Source organism: Balaenoptera physalus (assembly GCF_965194825.1).
Source record: "Balaenoptera physalus genome assembly, chromosome: X".
Lineage (NCBI taxonomy): Eukaryota > Metazoa > Chordata > Mammalia > Artiodactyla > Balaenopteridae > Balaenoptera > Balaenoptera physalus.
In genome coordinates this window covers 74390478-74412463 of record NC_138903.1, presented here as the reverse complement: position 1 = coordinate 74412463, position 21986 = coordinate 74390478, and the positions used below count along the sequence as shown (strand labels likewise).

Sequence of the window (21986 nt, the reverse complement as noted above, 5' to 3'; positions counted from 1 at the left end):
TTTATAGGAACCACTGTCGCCATTCCTAAGAGGAGGCCATTTCTTTCCAGGAAATAATGTTATTTACGAAAAAACCATAAGAAAAGTGGAGAAGCTAAATATGGATCAGGTAAGTGAAATTTGTTTTAAGGCTTATTTTATAAGTGTATACTTTTGAATTATGAATATTTTAATAGAGCTAAAATGGCCTTCAATTGTCAAGTGCCAGGCAAGCTCGCTATGTCATAACGATACCTCATTATATCTACAGCCCTTTGTATCATCCTTAACGCTTTCACTTCCATTTCCTCATTTGAAGTATTATTGTTCCCATTTTACTGAAAGGGAAACTGAAATAAAGATATGTCCAGTCACGGGGAAAATTAATGGTAGAATCTGAACTTAATATAGATATCTCAATGCTTTGTATGTTTCTTTTAAACAAGGCTCACAAAAATCATAATTTAACACATTGCAATTTTCTTAATTCATTTAATATGAAGTGAATTTTTAAATGAACACTATCTATGAACAGATCTGTAAAATACTGTGTACTATAAAAGGTCTAGAAAGCTAAAGCTTGAAGTCAGTTTTTGAAATTCCATTAAGCTTAATTGAGAGACCAAGTACAGAGTACAAAACTGCAGCAGGGTGATGGTAATTCCATGGCATCTAGAGCTCCTCTCTCCCCCTGCCCTTCCGTCCTTTAAGCAGAGTTGTTACTGTAACCAGCAGAGGTTTCACATTGATCTCCTCAGTGGGTACAAGCATTCCCAGCCCAGACAAATCCTGGGATTTATCTCTTGAACTACGACAGTGTATTAGTTTCTTAGGGCTGTGGTAACAAAGTACCACAATCTGGGTGGCTTGAAACAACAGAAATTTATTGTCTCACAGTTCTGGAGGCCAGGACTATGAAATTGCCGTGTTGAAAGGGCCATGCCCCCTCTAGAGCCTCTATAGAAGGAACTCTTCCCTGCCTATCTCCTAGTTTCTGGTGGCCTCAAGTGTTCCTCAGGTTGTAGATGCGTAATTTTAATTCTCCACTGTCACATAGCACCCTCCCTCTGTGTCTTCACATGGTCTTCCCTCTGTGCATGTTTGTCTCTGTGTCCAAATTTCCTCTTTTTATGAGGACACCAGTCATGTTTGATTAGGACCCATCCTAATGACCTCATTTTAACTTGATTACCTCTGTAAAGACCCTGTTTCCAAATAAGTTCACTTTCCGAAGTACTGGGAGTTAGGACTTCAATGAATCTTTTTTTGGGAGGCACAATTCAACCCAAAACAGGCAGTTAAATATTATCAAATGAATTTTGATCACAAAATCATTTTTCTCATATACAACTGAAACATTAAAATATACTAAATTCTCTTTTTTTCATTTTTCTTGGCATGAGAACATGTCTTATTTTTATGAGCATTTATGGGCTGTTGTTACCCAATTCATAGGAACTAATACATTATTACTCATTTGATACCCAATAAAAATGAAAAAGAGTAAACTCTCAGAATCATAAATATCCAAATCTTTAAGATTCTAGTCTGCTTGGAAAACTGTATATAGTCTGAAGGGTTTAATATAGTACATATTAAGCGCATATTTTCCAAAAGCACTGCAGAATATTTCTGGACATTATGATACCAAACAGAAAAATTTCTCGAAATATTTTAGTTCTTCAAAAGGCACTTTCCTCAAGCTACCAGTTTATAACATCTGTCCTTTATCTAACTGGACAGCCAAAACAATGTCTGACACACTTTAAATAGGAAGGAATGTTTGAGACACATCATTTCATGCTGCTTCCAAGTTCTTGTTTCAAAGAGAATAAACAGCTTTTCTAAATCTTGGCCCTAGAAGAAAATATTGAATATCATGTACATTATTATTGCTATGCATCTGGAACAATTAAAGAAGAATTCCTTTAAGAGAACATTGCTGCTACTTACTGTTAACTAGGATATTTACTTTTACATGTCCACTTTTCTTATTAATGACTTAAATGATTTGGGAGTTTTGGAACTGCCATGGGAGGCTACCCAAGGTAGAAGGAACCATGCATACAACTGCTTTGACCTAGTTGAGTTTCCTCAGTGACAGAAATACGGTGGGATGAGCTGGATAAAGCCAGAGTCTGGATGAACCTGTTTAATGTCATATGAGACTAATCCAAATAGGACTAGCTCTTAGGAGATGGGACCCGTCCAAAAAAAGAGGTATTTATAGTAGAAGGGTGGTAAAGTGGTGTCAGTTGCAAGATAATTATCCAATTCATATAAATTGTACTCTGTGTATTTTTTTCTTGAGCAAAAATGATAAGATATATGGTAAATCAGAAATGTTTGATATTTTGTACATTAAAAACTCAGCTTGTGGTATGCTTCAAAAGTATGAGAAATGTATGAATATCTTGCTTTGGAACAATAATTTTAGTAGTCAGGTGTGAGGAATGGAAACTGAAAACCTGCTAAGACTTTAGGGGTACCAATGAGTGGTTCAGATGCCAAATAGGCTCAGGAAAACCACAAGACATCCCAGATGGAGAGACTATCAGCATTCTATTCAACTGATGCATTAATAAAGAAAGATGATTGAGGAATGGGTTTTGTTTTATTTATTGTCCTTTCAAAGTTTTTCCTAATCTGCTTTTTAAGGGACACATTTTTTTTTTCAGGAGGAATTCTACTTCAGTAGTGTACAAGCTCCCCACTGGTGAAAGCTTTCTCTGGTGATCACTCTGACTTTATCCTAATCTAGTGTATGAAGGTATTTTGTAACATAAAAGAACAGATGATACATTCATCCCCAAAATTTGTACAAAAGTTACTGATAGTACACAGTCAGACTTCTAAACTGTAGAGCTCTTACTTAGTGCTAGCATATTTGTAAAGTAGGTCATATTTGAAAAGATCCTAGAGAAAATCATTCTATGAACTGATTCTATGACCTTTATTATCTATATGTCTACCAAGGCAGTGTCTACTTGTAAAATGTGTTTCTTTATATATATTTTTTTTCTTTCAAAAAATTTTTTGTATACATGAAAAGATATTTGTATACATGGTAAAAAATTTCAAAGCATAAAAAGTATAAAAAGGTACAAAAAGAGTGTGAAAAGAGAATAAAACTGTATATAGTGAAAAAACAGCTTCTCTATCTTGATCCTCTTGTCCCTCAGTTCTTCCTCCCAGAGGCAGTCACTCTTAAAATGTTTTTTGCTCTATGCATGCATTTAAAAGCCGCTGTATATATTTGTAAATACACATGTATGTACATTAAAACTATTATACAAAAGGAGCATACTATATTCATTCTTATGCATCTTGCTTTCTTCATTTAATATAGCTTGAAAATTGTTCCATATAAAACTTTTAAAATTTGAAGTGCCTTACTTTATTAATATAGGTCACCTTTCCAACAGTCAAAAGAAAATAGAGCATTGAATTTATACTTTCAAAGTTAATTGTATGTGCATGAATGTAGCATTATGATTCAAATAGAGTATTTTTTTCTTCGAAAACTGGCTTTCAGGTGCCTGCTTTCAAAGTAGAATAATAACAAAATAATATAGAAAATTCAAGCATACTTGAAATCCCCCGAACTGAAATAACCAGATATCTGTTTTTATTCTGTGCTCTACACTTACCAGAAAAAAGCCATGGTAAATAAGCAAGCAGATAGGAAAGATTTAGTTTGAAAACAAGTTCCGAAATATTTTGAAGACAGTACAAATTCAGTTTAATGTTCTGACAGAACTCTGAGCAAGAAATCATGAGTTCCAGTCCCAATTTTGCCATTAATTATTTGTGTCGTTATAAGTAAATCATCTTACTTCTCTGGACCTCATGGTTATATTTTTTTTCACCTGCAGAATTAACGGGGTGGATGATGATTAAGTTGATGATGATGATGACAATGATAAAATATGATAATAATAATAATAAATGTTAATTACCCACCTACTTTGTACTAAGCGCTTAACAAACATTAGTTAATTTACTCCTCATAGCAACCCAGTGAGGTACATACTATCTCCACTTTTACACAAGAGGAAACTGAAGCTTATAAAGGTTGCATATACAGTTTCTCAAGATCACAGAGTAAGTGGTAGAATCAGAGTTAGAATCCATGTTTTCTGAATCTGAAGGCTCAGTCACTGTTTTCCAATCTTTTTTTCTTAATTTATGCTTGATTTTCACAAGCATAAGAAGTTCACCTGCCCCCACTGTGTTTCTAATATGCTTCCTGACATTGAAAATCACTACATTACATTATTTTCTAATTTATATCCATCAACATCTTCAGTATTATTATTATGTAATTAGATCCTGAAGTGCCTCTTGAATCATCAAATAAATATTAATTAATATTAATATGCATTATAGTTTTAGTGTTAAGTATAACTGTAATATTAATTTAATCAGAACATGCAATTCTCTGGTCAACTTAGGTAAGTATTTGGATGGTTACAGCCACCTGGTCAAATAAAAATAGAGTTCAATACAATTTTTCCCAATGGAATAATTGGAAAAAATAATATATCACTTATTAAAACTATAAATCCTAGGGCTTGAATTATCTTGTGAAAGAACACATTAAATTTTTTAAAGTGGATTCAGTTGACTTTTCTTTTATTAGTTATTTTTATTCTGAGTGACTGTTTTTGGCATGTGTATGTGTTTTAGGAATGCTATCCTCAGGTTCAGTGCCATCATCACATTGTCCAACAGCCCCAGATCTTCCACCCTCTACACTGTCAACAATCCCATTCTAGCCAGCAAATCCAAACCATCACAGGAAGTGATTCAATTTCTACAAACACTGGAATTGAACTGTGTCATAGTGACTCAAACCATACACATGAGCAGGTGAGATTAATGAGCTGATTCCTTGTAAAACTGAAATAATCTCTTAAACCCTGCTCACACCACTGTATAGGTACCCACATTAAATTTTCATCAAAATATTGAGGTGTTATACCATGAAGATTCGTGTTTTATTATGGCATTTTTATATATTTATTTTTTAACATCTTTATTGGAGTATAATTGCTTTACAGTGTAGTGTTAGTTTCTGCTGTATAACAAAGTGAATCAGCTATATGCATACGTATATCCCCATACCCCCTCCCTCTTGAGTCTCCCTCCCACCCTCCTTTTCCCACCCCTCTAGGTGGTCACAAAGCACCGAGGTGATCTCCCTGTGCCATGCAGCTGCTTCCCACTAGTTATTTATTTTACATTTGGTAGTGTATATATGTCAGTGTTACTCTCTCACTTCGTCCCAGCTTACCCTTCCCCCTCCCCGTGTCCTCAAGTCCATTCTCTACGTCTGTGTCTTTATTCCTGTCCTGCCCCTAGGTTCATCAGAGACATTTTTTTTTTTTTTAGATTCCATACATATGTGTTAGCATACAGTATTTCTTTTTCTCTTTCTGACTTAATTTCACTCTGTATGACAGACTCTAGGTCCATCCACCTCACTGCAAATAACTCAATTTTGTTTCTTTTTATGGCTAATATTCCATTATATATATGTGCCCCATCTTCTTTATCCATTCATCTGTTGATGGACACTTAGGTTGCTTCCATGTCCTGGCTATTGTAAATAGTGCTGCAATGAACTTGTGGTACATGACTCTTTTTGAATTATGGTTTTCTCAGGGTACATGTATTATGGCATTTTTAAAACAAAATTTTCCATCTCTTCTCAGAAGACAAAATAATTCAGGTTTATTAATACATTAAATCTATGAGGGGAGTTAAGAACTGACCAATGAACACCTAATTTCTAGCTGATCCTCAGTTCTAAAATGGGTCCAACAGTTGTGCAACATTAAATATTTTCATGAAGTATGATATTTAAATGAATAATGAATTGGAAGTGGTATTGTCTAAGATGATTGTAATGGTCACATTTCACAAGCTGGTAATTACTTTTTATATGTTTTCTTTGAAAATATGGCATATTAACTCAAGTCAGAATAGGCGTACATTTTATTATTTGTTACATCAACAAAATAGAAACTACAACTTAGTTGCTAAGAAGAAATATCTTGGGATGCAATCATCAGTGACTAATTTATGTTCTGAATACTTTCGAATCTTGTAAACCTCTGTTATACATGTGTTAAAGGATAAAAGATTGTCTTGTATTTTGGAAAAACTAACAATTATAACTGGAACTGTGGGGAATAAGCCACTGTTCGTATTTTTTCATATTTTTTTCTAATAAAGAATAGCTTGCTCAAGTTGACCTCTCTCATAGGCAACTACTACTGAAAGACAAAAGAAAAAGAATACGAAAAAATAAAGAGAGAGCCTACCCACATAAGAATATGATTGCTCATAAATGTACTGTGCAGTGCACATTGTTCTTCAGCTTGCCGTTTTCAGTTAACATGATTTTTTGAGATTGTCCCATATCAGCACATAGAGTTTCTTGATTCTTTTTTTAATAACTGCGTAAGATTTAATTGTATGGATGTACCATAATATATTGGAGCAGTCCCTACTGACAAACATTTTCTTTCCAGTCTCTTACTATTGCAAATAATGCTGCATTTAATAACCTTGTACATAGATCATGTTGCACATTAGTGAGTTGTTGTGAGATAAAATTTTAAACTGAAGTTATTAGGTCAGAAGATTTGTACATTTTTATTTTTCATAGATATTGGCAAATTGCTTTCTATAAGGATTGTATCATTTTATACTCCCACCAACAATGTGTGAGAGTTCCTATTTCCTCGAATCTTTATAAAGTATTAACAAACATTTTGATCTTTGCCAGTCTGTTAGTTGAATAATGATATGTTAATCTCCGTGGAGATTAAATCTCAATAGAATTTTTTATTTTCACTTAAGAATAAGGTTGCGTATCTGCTTGAGCCATTTGTATTTCCTTTTCTGTGAAATCTCATATATTAAACATTAAAACTCTAAAAAAAAAAAAAAAAAGAATATGATTGCTTTATATTAAATATGAATGAGATTATTTCTAAGGACTGAAACTTGAAATATACACTTTGGCCATATGGTAAAAAAAGAACCACAAAATATTTAATATCCACGTTTTTCCCATCTAAAAAAGCCTAAAATTATCATGTATGGAAATACTGGCCTTTAGAATTACTCTAAAACATGGTCCAGATGGTGTTGAATTTCTTAAATTAAATGGATTAGTAATAACCATTAGAAAGACATTTTATTAGGTTAAATCATTTGAAATTGTCTTTTTTTTAAGGTAATTATCGATATGTATGTTCCTATGACCATTTTCTTAATTGTTTTGTGTTTTTGTGTTTTTTAAAATTTATTTATTTATTTATTTATTTATTTATTTATTTATTTATTTATGGCGTGTTGGGTCTTCGTTTCTGTGCGAGGGCTTTCTCTAGTTGCGTCAAGTGGGGGCCACTCTTCATCGCGGTGCATGGGCCTCTCACTATCGCGACCTCTCTTGTTGCAGAGCACAGGCTCCAGACGCGCAGGCTCAGTAATTGTGGCTCACGGGCCTAGTTGCTCCGTGGCATGTGGGATTTTCCCAGACCAGGGCTTGAACCCATGTCCCCTGCATTGGCAGGCAGATTCTCAGCCACTGTGCCACCAGGGAAGCCCTGAAATTGTCATTTTTATAGGTTAAAGTTGATCAAAGAGCAACAGCTTCATACGGTTCAATCTAATACTTAACTTCGCTACACTTCAGTTTCTTCATCGTAAAATAAAGATTCATCATCCATTTCTTACAGGGTTATTGTAAGAATAAATTATGTCTTGTATGTTAAACACTTAACCATTGTTGAGTTCTGACGGTAAGTACTTAAATGGTAATTACTAGTTTTTAATAGTAATTATTATTTGTAAGCATTAAATCGTCATGCCAGGTACTATGAAAAATACAAACCTTGGTAAGACTTTGTCACATTTCTCTTAGGTGCTTATTGTCTAATAGGGGAAAGTGGCAAACACATAAAGCATTATACAAAGCAAAGTGTTGTCTGTTATAAAAGAGGATCATGCAATGTGCTTTGGGAACAGAAAAGAGAAGAAATTAATTTCAGCTGGGAGATCTAGGAAAGCTTTGTTGAGGAGGAAGAGATTGACCTGGGTTTTGAAGAGTGAGCAGAATTTCCAAATGTGGTATGTGTGGTATGGACATCCTAAGAACAGGGAATCACATGAAAAAAGTCATATATTTGGGAAAGTACGCTTTGGGTTTCAGGAATAGTGGTTTGGTTTGTATGGCAAGGAAGACATGGGATGAAGAGTACTAGAGTGTAGGGTTAAAATAATACCTTAAGGCCAGATCATGAGGTCCTTCCCACTGCAGGATCTTAGCTCCCTGACCAGGGATTGAACCCAGGCCCTCGTCAGTGAAAGCACAGAGTCCTGACCACTGGACCACCAGGGAATTCCCGAACATTAAGTTTAAAATTTTGAACTTTATTTGGCAGGCAATGGAGGATGATTGAAGGTTATTGAGTAGGAAAATATTGATAGGTATGATTTAGGAGGTTAATTCTAGAAGCTTTGCACAAGGTAGATTGAAATATTGATTAGTTTTCTTCTCACAATGATCAGATGAAGAAGGTATCATTGTTGTCTTTATTGTTCAAGAGAAGGAAACTGAGGTTCAGAGAAGTTAAGTTACTTGCGAAGGCTTGCATAGCTAGCATGTGGTAGAGCCAGGATTCATACATAGGTAACCTGACTCCAGAGCTTATTGAGAGTTCCCTCTGGAAGTTGAGTCAGTAATGTGGAGAGTCCTTGGTCAATAATGTAAACATGAATAGGACAGTGGATTAATAGTCTGCCACTGGGGAGATATTCATGCTATAACAGAAAGTGGACTAGCTTCAGGGTAGGAAGACCTGGGTTCCAGTCCCAGCTATGTCCTTTCAAAGCTATGTGTTCTTAATAAATACTAAATCTCTCAGAAATATCCTCATCCATAAATTTTGGTAGTGATGTCTACCTCACAGGGTTGATGTAAAGACTAAATGAAAATATATGTTTGACATGCTTTATAAACTATAAAGCCTACAACATGAAAAAATGCCACAGAGAAGAATTTGCAGAGAGATTATTAAAAGCTAAATATTTCAGTAGTCAAAGTGTAAAACTTAAACTAGGATAATGACAGTAGGAATGGAGTGAGGGACAATTATCAGGGATGGGAAAAATATCACAGGATTAAGAATCTTGTACAGTGACAATGGTAATGCTATGATACCCTTTCATTAGCTTAGTGCAACTAATACTATATTTGACCAGACTAGATATTGTCTGTTTAGAAAATAGGCAGAGGTGGGTAACTAATATATTACTTTCTATTTTATTATTAATCTTTCAGTTTGAGATTCCGACTTAGCTTTGTTAAAGGCTGGAGGCTTTTTGTATAGATACTTTTCTTCTGGTTTTTCAGTATTTTATATGGATAAAGTTGAAGTGCTTCTGAAAATGGAATAGTGCCCTGGGAAGCTTAGAGCTGGTAATTTCCACCTATGTGGATTACACAGGATTGGATCCATTTCTGGTCAGAGTAAGGATGGGGTAACCCGATTGTGCAGATCCCATGGACAAAGCAGGGCAGCGAATGAGTTGTCTCACCTAGGCTCCTTGGTGTTTACATGTGTCTTCCACATGAGTGGAAGAGTCTCTGAAGAGTAATAGAGCAGATGTCAGTTAGGCTTTTTTAAAACTAAAGGATGACCCATTTTTAGTTTGTGTTTAGAGTTAAATTGCAATTCAGAGGTAGTATAATAAGGTAGAAAGAACACAGACCTTCAATTCAATTATCTGGGTTTATAAAACCTGATTTTGCTGAGTTGCATGATCCTAGGTAATTGACTTTAACTGGACTGAGGTAATCGACTTAACTGGACTGCACCTCAGTTTCCCCATCTATAAAAGAGGGAGAGAATCACACTTAATGTGCAGTGTATCTACAATGGATTAAATGAGGTAAAATATGTAAAGTATCCAGCTTAGTGCCAAGCACATACTAGGTACACAAATGAACGTTTGATTCTCTGCCTTTTCCTCCCCTAACCCCAGTCCCCAAATCTTTCAAAGCATCAAAATAAAAAATTGGTTTCCATTGTAATGATATTCTTTTTAAGATTTATTTATTATTTATTTCCTTACTTTATTTTTGGCTGCGTCGGGTCTTAGTTGAGGCATGTGGGATCGTTTGTTGTGGCACGAGGGCTTCTCTCTAGTTGTGGTGTGTGGGTTTTCTCTTCTCTAGTTGCGGCACACAGGCTCCAGGGCGCGTGGGTTCTGTAGTTTGCGGCACGCGGGCTCTCTAGTTGAAGCGTGCAAGCTCAGTAGTTGTGGCGTGCAGGCTTTAGCTGCTCCGCATGTGGGATCTTAGTTCCCTGACCAGGGATTGAACCCACGTCCCCTGCATTGTAAGGCGGATTTTTTACCTCAGCACCACCAGGGAAGTCCCTGTAATGATATTTTTAAATGAAACTAAATCACCTTTAAAGTGCTTTCCAAGAAGCAAAAGGCATTAAAATATTTTTGAAAATCAGATGTACAAAAACCTGGCTTCAAAATATTTTTAATAAAACTAATTTATGTATGTTTTCCATGGTTCTCCTTAGAAAGATCATTATTTTGGTTTCAAATTCGAAACAGCACCAATCACATTTCTTTCCCCGAGGACATTAAGAATAACATGCTGTGATCATTTTCCTGCCATTAGCAAGGAACAGATAATTCCACATATGTTAGTGACAGGGAAAAGCTCAACTGAACTCGTTTTACAAGTTGTTATACAGGTGGTGTTTATAAAAAAGACTCAAATAATTATATATATTGCATGTACAACTCTTGCATTTGGCTTGAGGCTTCCAAGAAAACTTTGAGTCATGGGAAGATATCAAGGGAAGAGTCCTGCTCACTTGGATAGTGCTATTGCCAATGGAAAATTCTCCAACTTGTGATGCCTTTCCTCTGTCATTTGAAAATTTAATTTTTGTCAACATCAAGACAGCACAGATCTTAGTGTCAGGTGCTTTTTCTGACAAGTATCCAGGAAGCTTGTTACAATGTTTATTTAACATAAGTCATTCACTAATGATGGAAACTCTGGGCTGCTTAGCTTAATAAACTCAGCATTTCTGTTTGTTCCCTCACTCAGTCACATGTGACTCCAGTCCTTCTCCATCTTTAATGCCTTCTCCATCCCCATTATTGAAAATGAGTGTCTTTTGTGCAAAACTTTATTCCCTGCTATCCCTTCCCCAAATTTAATTGATATCTGTTTTGGACCCATTTTTTCTCCAACACCACCCTTATCTGTCTCCTGCTACCTCCTGCTCTTGTGCCCTTTTGAACTCTTGTTCTGTGGCAAACAAGAATTGTTATTTATTTACTCTTTTAAAAATAGTTTTTATTTTTTTTAATCAAAGTAATGCATATAGATAGCTTAAAAGGTCAAATATTATTAAATGGCATAAAACAAACAGCAAGTTCCTGTCCCAACCCTTTCCATGCACGCCTGATGCCCAGAGGAAACCATTTTCTGTTTTTTGTTTTTTGTTTTTTTTTTATCACGAATAATATCTTTTATTTGTCACCATTAAAAGTCTGATTTTTAAACAGATTCTTGGACTGGTGGCTCATATCCATTAGCTCTTTCAACTTTAGCACCTGTCTCATCCCCAGCAGCTTCTCCAGAACTACTACCTTCACCATGTAGCTCCATGAGTTTTCCCAATTCAAACTTGGGCTCTTCAGCATTTTTACTTTTCTAACAAAGACATCATAGAGTGGATAAATAGATTGGCAGGGCTTTTCTATGTCTTTTCCAGTGCTGTCTGGAATCAATTGATTGACCACCTCTTTCAAGTCATTTGTCTGCACCTCTTGGGTCATGATTTCCATCATCTTCTTGCAGATCTGGCAGACCTGCTGGTGCTGGGCATAAGAGGTCTTCTGAATCTGATTGTTGCATTTTTTTAGTAAAACCCACACAGAATAGACGAAGCAAATAACCATCGGTAGTCTTGACATCAACGTGAGCTTCAGTCATGGTCTGCCAGTTTTTGACCATGGAGCACATTTTGTCACGGGTAAGATCCATGCCATGGAAGTTAGTCAGGCAGTTTTTGCCCTGAACATCCTCAGTAATAAGCTTGAATTTTCTAAATGCAACTTCATCATTCTGCAGATCAACAAGGCTCACTTCAAAAACACGACCCTTGAGACCATCAGATGCGATTTTGGTTCCTTGAGTTCTTGTGACTAGTGTTTTCCCAATATTTCTTATATTGAACATAGCTGGTGCTTTCACATCATACCAATCTTTCTTAGAAAATGGGTCAACGACTTTCTTCTTGGCTCCCTTTTTACCCCCTTTCGTAAGGCACTTGTTCTTGCCTACCGCCATGGTGCTGCTCAGAGAGCCAAAAGGGCGGAAGTTAGAGGCAACAATTTTCAACTCTTAGCTTTTTTTCTTCTTGTCTTTACTTCCATATAGGTAAATAATATGGATATACTTATGCTGCTATTTTTTGATTTATCAATGTTGTATATTATATGTTGGTAATTCTGGTACATAAGGATTTAGTTCTATTAATCACCCACCTACCTGTTTACATCCCTTTCATCATCTCAGTATAGTTAAATCCCCATATTTTAGGCTAAATCATTATTCAGTGTTTATATTATTATTGCTATGAAAGTATTATTTACTGCTGAACCAATTTGTGTACTATTTTGCTGCTTTTATTAGTACAACTATTATTTGCTGGTGTTAATAATTCCCTAAATGTTTTCATTTGTTTGGTTTTCTATGTATCTATTGCTAATTCTTTTCTCAGTACAATTTTATACAGTCAAGTGTTCTGGTTTTTGTTGATCAACCATTTCCTCTCTTTAAAACCCTGCAATCCATATACACCTCTCCTCTTGGCTCATATTATCACTACTACTGACCTTCTAATCACTCTCATCATCCTTCAACAGTTTCACTGGCAGGCTTACAATCTTCTCCCCACTTTCCCCTGACCCCTGCCTTGGAATCATCTATGAGAACTTCTCCACTCAAATGAGAGATCTTTCTCATGCTCTGTCCTCATGGTTCTTCATCACCCTTAATTTCTTCATTTCTACTACATCTTCAGCTCTCATAGACTTTGGTCACTCCTTGAACCTCCACATCACTTGAAACTGTTTCATCTGGAATTCTGAATCTCTCTTTCTCTTATCATCACTTTCTTACTTCATCTCCTACTCTCTAATTCCCATTGAGCCTTGCCCTCAACAAGCTCTCTAGCCCTCAGTTCCAAACCGGGCTGGTGTCCCCTGTCAGCTGATTCAACAATGCTCTTGCTAGAAACCCTTAAAATTGTTGCCTTCTCTGATTAGTCCTCACTTTGCTAATCCCTTACTTTGGATAGACTGCCATCCACTTTCTCTGCACCTAGATTTTGACTTCGTGTGCTAGAGAAAGTTCGCAAACTAGGCCAATTTAGTCTAGTACAGATTATCTCTGTCTTGCTGGATTCCTTCTGTTGCTAGACAGTCCTTTTAGTTAATTCTGATTGACTTGCCACCCCGGTCCTCAGCATATAATCTTTATTTTTCCCTCTTCATACTCTAGGTCCCATTGCTGTTCTCTTACTCTCTGCAGGTAGCCTTGCCTTCTACCAAGAATGGGCAGTGGAACTCAGATTTTTCTGTGTACCAGAATCAGTTGGCTGACCTGCTTAAATAGAGATTGCTGGGACTTGATAGTTTGCATTTCCAAGTTCACTCGTTATCCTAATGCTACTTGGTCCAGGGACCACAATTTGCGTTCACTATGTGAACTCCTTCAACACCCTACTTCATTGAAAAATTTCTCTGTACTTTCAGTGAACTTTTGATTCTTCTGATCTTTGAGAATTAATAATCTAACCTTGTCTTCAAGGTGACTCCATTAGCAACCCTACCAATCTACTGACTTATGATCTCAATCATTTTTGTTCCCTTAACTTGCAAAATCCCTGAAGGAGGAAGGCATACTCACTGCTGCCATTTCCTCATTACCCACACATTCCTTAACACTTTGAAAACCAGATTCTAGTTTCAACATTCTCCTGAAACTGCTTTTATTGACCTCTAAGTTGCAAATTCCACTTCCTTTTTTGCTTCATTTTCATCTTATTCCAGTTCGAATAAGATGGAATAGTTGATAATGTTGACCCATTGTATTCTTGATATTCTTTCTTTCCATTATACTGTACTGCTGCTTCTAATTCTTCTAAGGCTCTTCTTCTTTCTTTCATCAGATCTTCCCCAAAGACCCATCCTTGGCCTTCTTCTCCTTTCTCTACCCCTTCTCCCTTGACTATATGGTGTAAAAGCTTGATTTCTATGACCTTTACATGATCACCTTTACATGGACAACTCCCCAAACTTCCCTCCGAAGCTTTAATCCATAATTTTTAATGGAATAGTTGATGTCTCTACTTGGCTGTCCCACAGTCACCTCCAACTGACCATATACCAGCTTTTCATTCTATGCCCTCTATTTCTATTAATGATATCTTCAGTGCCCTAATCACCAGACTTAAAATTTAGCATTATTTTTTACTTTCCCTCTCATTTGCCACCTCACACCTAATCAGTTGTCATAGTCTGAAGAATCTTCCTACATAAAACCACTCTCATATAGCTGAAAGTTGGGTTTCCTTCCTATAACTCTTTTACCATTTTTGTTGTTGTTGTTGTCGTCACAGCTAAGGTTTATTACAGTAATGTAGCCAGTGGGGGGCTGACCACCGGGGAGGAGACACCCACTCCACAGGAGCCAGCAGTAGCTTTGGGGGCCCTCCCTGGCTGTGGGGAGGGTGCACCACACTCACAGGGAATGGAGAGCAGAGGAAGGGCCCGTGGTTGCCTTTGCCCAGCAGCCCTGCTGCTCTACAGGGACTAATGTAGTACATAGAGCACATTTAAAATGGGGCCAGCATGGGAGATAAAACCATTATCCACCCTGTAATAAATAGTTACAAAAGTCACCCCTGGGTCGGACTGCCCAGGGAAGGCAACACGTTGTGCCCAGAATCGAGCCATGATGAATGAGGGTGTCCAGGGGCTCGACTTGCCTCCTGGGCGCGGTCTGGGGTCAGGGTGACTGTGCCGGACACTGGCCACTGCCAGGCCCCCTGGGTCCGCAGGCCAGTCCTTGGCCCCTCAGGCAGGCACTGGGTCAGCGGTCAGGAGCGGGCTGCCAGGCTTTCTCGAGGTCAACCTGCATGGCCTGCGGGAGCCACTCGCAGTACTCGGCCACAGGTGTTCAGGGTTTTTTTCCTCCAAGCAGCCAGCAAGGCGTCTCGCAGTTGGCTTTCTCGGCAACAAGGGCTCTCAGGAGTCTCTGCCCTGGGCTGCAGTCTAACCCACGTCTTCAGCATCGTGCTGAGGCTAGACAGCAAACAGCCCTTGTAGGAGGCCAGCTTGTGGAAGACCTGGGGAGACACCACAGGACGGGGTGAAGGCTCCGGGGCTCACATCCCTCCCATAGAAATATGGAACGCTTCACGAATTTGTGTGTCATCCTTGCGCAGGGCCCATGCTAATCTTCTGTGTATCGTTCCAATTTTAGTGTATGTGCTGCCGAAGAGAAGAGAGCACTCTTTTTTTTTTAAATTAATTTTTATTTATTTATGGCTGTGTTGGGTCTTCGTTTCTGTGCGAGGGCTTTCTCTAGTTGTGGCAAGCGGGGACCCACTCTTCATCGCGGTGCGCGGTCCTCTCACTATCGCGGCCTCTCTTGTTGCGGAGCACAGGGTCCAGATGCGCAGGCTCAGTAATTATGGCTCACGGGCCCAGCCGCTCTGCGGCATGTGGGATCTTCCCAGACCAGGGGTCGAACCCGTGTCCCCTGCATTAGCAGGCAGATTCTCAACCACTGCGCCACCAGGGAAGCCCAAGAGAGCACTCTTTTACCATTTCATCTGTGCTTCTCTTCATAGCTCTTATGAACTGTGCAATCTATCATATAAAGTTATTTAGATACATATCTTAGCTCTTCTAAAAGACCATAAGGTCCTTGAGAGAGAAGGAAACAGTATCTTATGTCTTTTTTTTTTCCCAGTAGCACTTAGAACTGTACCATAAGGCAGTACTTAGTAAGTTCTCAATAAATGTGTGCTGAATGAATGAAAGCATCATGCCACTGAGACCTTTTAAATCCTGCATGTGGCTTGGGGGTATAGATTTTAGCCTTTGGGTTAAGAAAAAAAGTTAGAATGTAAGATAAATTATCAATACATTGAAAGAACTACTACATATGTGCAGAGAGTTCCTCCACTGGCTTTGCTTACATAATAAAGAAGTGGTTCCATTCCTTGAATAAATTACATACTAAGGAATGGCAGAATAGAGAAATGGCAGAGAGGTGGAGAAGAGAAAAAAGTAGCAACAAAGATGTTTCCAAGAAGTTATGCATTAAAAAATACATATTCATTTAAAATTAATTTCATTGGGATATATCTCCTGTTTCATTACAAAAAGTATTTAGAGTGTCTTAAAAGAAGAAATAAGATGTAATAGAACAGAAAAAGAAATGTCAAGGGCAGTGTAAATATAATGGGGCAATAACACCAGAAGGAAAATAGAGTACACAGAAATGCAGGCCACAGAGTTCCATGTCATTAGTAAAAATGGGCTAAAAACTTGGCTCTGAGATTTCTGGAAACCACAAGGGGGGAAAAAACATGATTAGTGGCAAAATTCCCATTGTTCATGAGAAAAAGCTTCATAAGTTTTCAGTAGTCACGTGTGTTATAGGAAAATATATTTTATTTTCCAGTCAGAGAGAATAATTTAAGCAGTTACAAATTAGTCACCTGGATTCATTATAAAATGACAATCCAAATCATCTACTTTTTTTTTTAGTTGTTAGGAGTGGAAGAATCATCTTATTTTATAATAAAATGTCAAAATCTATACATATACACCAAAAAGGGAGCAAGGACAGCATTGACTAGGTTTTGGATAAAGTCAATTTCAGCTGCTTTTTTTTTTAATTAACTAATTAATTTATTTAGTTTTGGCTGCATTGGGTCTTGCTGCACACAGGCTTTTCTCTAGTTGCGGTGAGCGGGGGCTACTCTTCGTTGCGAGTGCAGGCTTCTCATTCCGGTGGCTTCTCTTGTTGTGGAGCATAGGCTCTAGGCACATGGGCTTCAGTAGTTGTGGCACACAGGCTCAGTAGTTGTGGCGCCCAGGCTTAGTTGTTCCAGGGCATGTGGGATCTTCCCGGACCAGGGCTCGAACCTGTGTCTCCTGCATTGGCAAGCGGATTCCTAACCACTGCAGCACCAGGGAAGCCCTTCAGTTGCCTTGTTAAAGCACCTCTTCCAACTAGTGCTTTTCCATCTATTATAGTTAACATTTAGCCCAAATTGCATCCTTTATGACAACTTCCTCATGCAACAAATGTTTACTGAGGATCTACTATATTCAGACACTATGGTATGTGCTGGAATTAAAGAAATGTATAAAAAGAGTGTCTCTACTCCCCAGTAACTGAGAGCCTTGTAGAAAATTTATAACCATCTTCCACTCCTTCTATCATTATTCAAATAGCCAATTGTCCATATGTGTTCAGTTAAATAAAACCATTATTTGTATGACGGTTTTTACATGACAGTTTAATAATTTACCTGCCCCCCTCCAAAGTAATACCTCCAGCAACTTTATAAAATAAGTACTAAATTACCTGCATTTTACAGTTGAGGAACCTGAGGTTCAGAGAGGTTAAGCAGTACATACACTTAGGCCACAACTAGGAAGTGGGAGCTCCATCTTTGGCTCCAATTTCCATTCTTTCTTCATTGCAACACTTTGCTGCCTAGAGTTACTCACAGAAAATTAAATTAGGTCTTTATTTCAAGTACAGGACTGTTGTTATGAGTCAAGTCTTCATTTTAGAATTATAATTATTGTACAATACATTCAATTCAGTGATAACATTTATTGAAAACCTTCTGTGTACCAGGTACTGTATAATGCAACATTTCTTTACTAAAATATCTATGGAGATTAAAATAGCACTGAGGATTTTCAGAACCTAAAATTCTGATACTTTTTCTCCTAGAATTTCTTCTTGTGGTACAAAATAGGAAGAGACCAATTACTGTTTTTATTTTACCTTGTTAGCCAAATGACGTTGTACATAAAATGCATTTCATTTCACAGGGATTAATGCCAACTGGATTAACTATGGTTTCAATCTATCTGACAGCTATTAAATGTCCCAAATCAAAGCAAAATTAATGAAGCAGTAACCTTATTTATCTACAAGTGTCACCATATAAGGTTTGCAGGATAATAATCTATACGTTGTAAGCTTTCCTTAATAGTGATGTTTTCTGGGGCTTCCCTGGTGGCGCAGTGGTTGAGAATCTGCCTGCTAATGCAGGGGGCACGGGTTCGAGCCCTGGTCTGGGAAGATCCCACATGCTGCGGAGCGACTAGGCCCGTGAGCCACAACTACTGAGCCTGCGCGTCTGGAGCCTGTGCTCCGCAACAAGAGAGGCCGCGATAGTGAAGAGGCCCGCGCACCGCGATGAAGAGTGGCCCCCGCTCGCCACAACTAGAGAAAGCCCTGGCACAGAAACGAAGACCCAACACAGCCCCAAAAAATATATAAAAATAAATAAATAAATAAAAGATTACTTTAATAAATAGTGATGTTTTCTGTTGTCATGTAGCAAAAAGTTACTACCCAGGAGGATCTAAGCACAGAAGACCTTATTAGTTAACATGTCCATGACCTTTTAGAGGGTTAGGCATTTATGTATAATTGCTTTTATATAACATGGCATTTTAAGCACTTTTGAATCCACTAAGCAACCATTCTAAATAGGTGAAAAATGCATACATAAGCCAGTTACCCAGTGAGGATAAATTGAATTAAGCCAATACCCTCTACTACGAGATTACTACTAGATTGTGATTTGTGCCTTCATCACAGGCTATCCCTAGTCCTGAACAGCATTCTCAAAAATGTGTGCCACTAAGCTTGAAGGGGGCCAGGCAAGAAAATATAGATAGCTCAGGTGAAACCTGCAACTATTGTGTGTCTACTATTGGTAGGACTCTATAATCACTACCACTGAATTTTGTAAATATAGTTGGTCAAAAGTATCATCTTTGAATATCAAAGTTTATATAATGTAAATACTAGCAAAAGAAATTCCACTCCTGGAATCTCATAGACCACAAATAAGAAACAAAACTCCAGACTGGAAACAGGACAAGAACTTCCAAGGCAGTAGTGAGGTGAAGCCCATGGTTTTCCTTTACAAGGTACTTCCTTTCTATAGATTTTCTGAAAAATGATTGCTGATTTGCCTCTGGTTTCACACTTAAACATTGTTGCTTGCCTTGGGTTTGTGGCAGTAATTCTAATCAGAGGCTTTTACTAGCAATCAGACACAAGGAGTTGGACTGCCTAGCCATTATTATGGTCAAATAGTGATCTGATTAAAGGTATTTGATGGATGCATGCTAAAGAATCTTTAATAATTTTTGTAATTTTTTGAGAAATATCACATTTTGTGTATCTGGGAACAACTATTCTTCAGCACAGTTTGTATTCCTGCCCTGTTTATATGTGAAAGCTAAAGCTATTATCTTAGATTGACATTCAAGATAGCTATCATTCATCAGGCAGAAATGCTGATGTGAGGTAATTTTATTTCAGGTATCTTATCAACTCAATATTGTCACAGAGAGAAAACCTCCATCCATTAGAGCTACCATTATTCTGACTGAAAACATTCATGTTTCCTTGGGAGGCTCCCTATCTTGGCTTTTTCAAGTCAACAAGAACATGGTTTTGAGCCAACTCTAAAAGAAATATCAAATCACACCTACAAACAGTTCCAATAAAACTAAAATCTACTGACCTGTGATTTAGTAATGAAAATATTGCTAACTGGCACGTCATAGTTTATGGTTAGGAAATTTCATTTTATTGTTGAGTGTAGTCCTGGCAAAGACTTAACAGCAGAAGAGAATCTGATTTCTCTCTGTCCTCTCCCCTCCACACTTTTGAACCCAACTGGGTTTTGGTTTTTACTGTGTTACTCAAATGTTACTGTAAATTGTGGACTGTATACAACTAAGGAGGAATATATACACAAAGGAGTGAAATTTTGCTTCTTGCTATTCTACCTTGATGGCTGTTTGGTCAAAAGAACCCATTCTTCAATTTTAATACTCTCACCTTTTCTCTAACTGATTAAAATTTATTAACTGAACTTCAGCCATATTTTGCATAGTTTCACAATAAGAAAATCAAACTCTTGACTGTTTCAACTCCTAGCCCAGCTAACCTCCAAAATAATGCAGTTAGGGGCAGTGTAATTCCTAAGTTGCTGAGAAAACAAACACAAGAGGTCTTCTGGGAGGCAATATTGTGTAGTGGCTACAAGAGAACATTACCTCATTTAATCTTTTTTTTTAATTAATTAATTAATTTATTTTTGGCTCTGTTGGGTCTTCATTTCTGTGTGAGGGCTTTCTCTAGTTGTGGCAAGTGGGGGCCACTCTTCATCGCGGTGCACGGGCCTCACTATCGTGGCCTCTCTTGTTGTGGAGCACAGGCTCCAGACGCACAGGCTCAGTAGTTGTGGTTCACGGGCCCAGTTGCTCTGTGGCATGTGGGATCCTCCCAGACCAGGGCTCGAACCCGTGTCCCCTGCATTAGCAGGCAGATTCTCAACCACTGCGCCACCAGGGAAGCCCACCTCATTTAATCTTTATGTCAAGTTCATAGCACAATGGCTGACACATAGTAAGAGCTAAATAAATATTAGTTATTGTTATCATTTCTCAAAATAAAATCACCTCCCTTTGGTAACTTTTAACACCTCTTTTTATCTATGAACACAGACACCAGGCTGATGCAAATCATTCCCCGTCCTGGACTCTGTGACTCTTTATTTGGGTGCCACATTAAAATCACAAGAGCAAGAGTTTTAGTAATGGCACAAATTACTAATGTGGGCAAAGAATTGTATACCCAACATGTTAACTAGTGTACAGTGCAATGACAGGAGAATATTTGTGCAGAAATAATAAAAGAAATAAATACTTTAAGATAATTTGAAACTGTAAAATTACTCTGTCAAATTAAACTGGAAGGAAAAAAAACTCCATGGTTTTCACAGCATTATGAGGGCATTATAATTGGCTAAGGGAGAAAAATAGGCAAAATACTAAGTGTATCAAATTACTTGTGTGCAGATTCTAACAGGGAGTTCAGTACTTGAATGTCCTTGGCTAAAGAAATGCCCCTTTCTACTTGGCAAAGTTAATGGTTTTGGAAGGGACACACATAGAGAGGTGAGGCAGGAAGGCATTATCTACCTGGCTAGCTATAGCAATGAGATAACCTGAGGATCAGGGGAATGATACTGACAGATGAATAAGCCATGTGATGATAATGAGCAATTCAGAGATTTTGATAATGAGCAATTCAGAGATTTTACTTGTTTTACTTTTCATTTAAGCATCTATATTCAAGAATTTTTATGTAAATTATTCAAGTTTTGCATTCATTAGATCACTTAGACTTGAGTGAAATGAAACTGAAAATGCCATTACAATGTTTCTTTTCCTTTAAACTCCTCCCATATTGAAAAATGTATATATCAGCTACAAAGAAAATTTAGTGACTTCTTTTATGTGATGACTTTGTGATGAGTTACTTGTATTAATAGGTTATTTCACTTTTTTCATTTCACAGCAAAATATCTGTGAACTTAATATTGTTTATAATTGTGATTGATATTTTCTTCAGGTGACAATTCAGGATGATGGCCCTGAAAAACTGGACCCCAAATATTTTGGAGAGTTGCTTGCTGATCTAAGCCGTAAAAATACGAATCTATATCACTGCTTATTAGAACATTTGCAGAGAATTGGAGGAAGGTACTGTAAATATATCATTTGCCTTGGTGTTGTAGCTTTCAAACATTTTACAATAC

At 37.5% G+C, this 21986-nt stretch overlaps 1 protein-coding gene and 1 pseudogene across 3 annotated transcripts in view; one reads left to right on the top strand and one right to left on the bottom strand.

The window, feature by feature from the left end:
* Window positions 1–21986, top strand: part of POF1B (POF1B actin binding protein) — a 99547-nt gene that overhangs the window by 35181 nt on the left and 42380 nt on the right. The window contains exons 4-6 of one of the 2 annotated variants that reach the window (XM_082447414.1): window positions 8–109; window positions 4669–4851; window positions 21800–21930. In XM_082447414.1, coding sequence (XP_082303540.1) covers window positions 8–109; window positions 4669–4851; window positions 21800–21930 — 416 coding nt within the window. The remainder of the gene's footprint in view (window positions 1–7; window positions 110–4668; window positions 4852–21799; window positions 21931–21986) is intronic. The other variant, XM_082447413.1, reaches the window with a different exon arrangement.
* On the bottom strand, window positions 7297–12433 carry LOC309653075 (small ribosomal subunit protein eS1 pseudogene; annotated as a pseudogene). The gene has a single exon. The product of its transcript is annotated as a small ribosomal subunit protein eS1 pseudogene (transcript).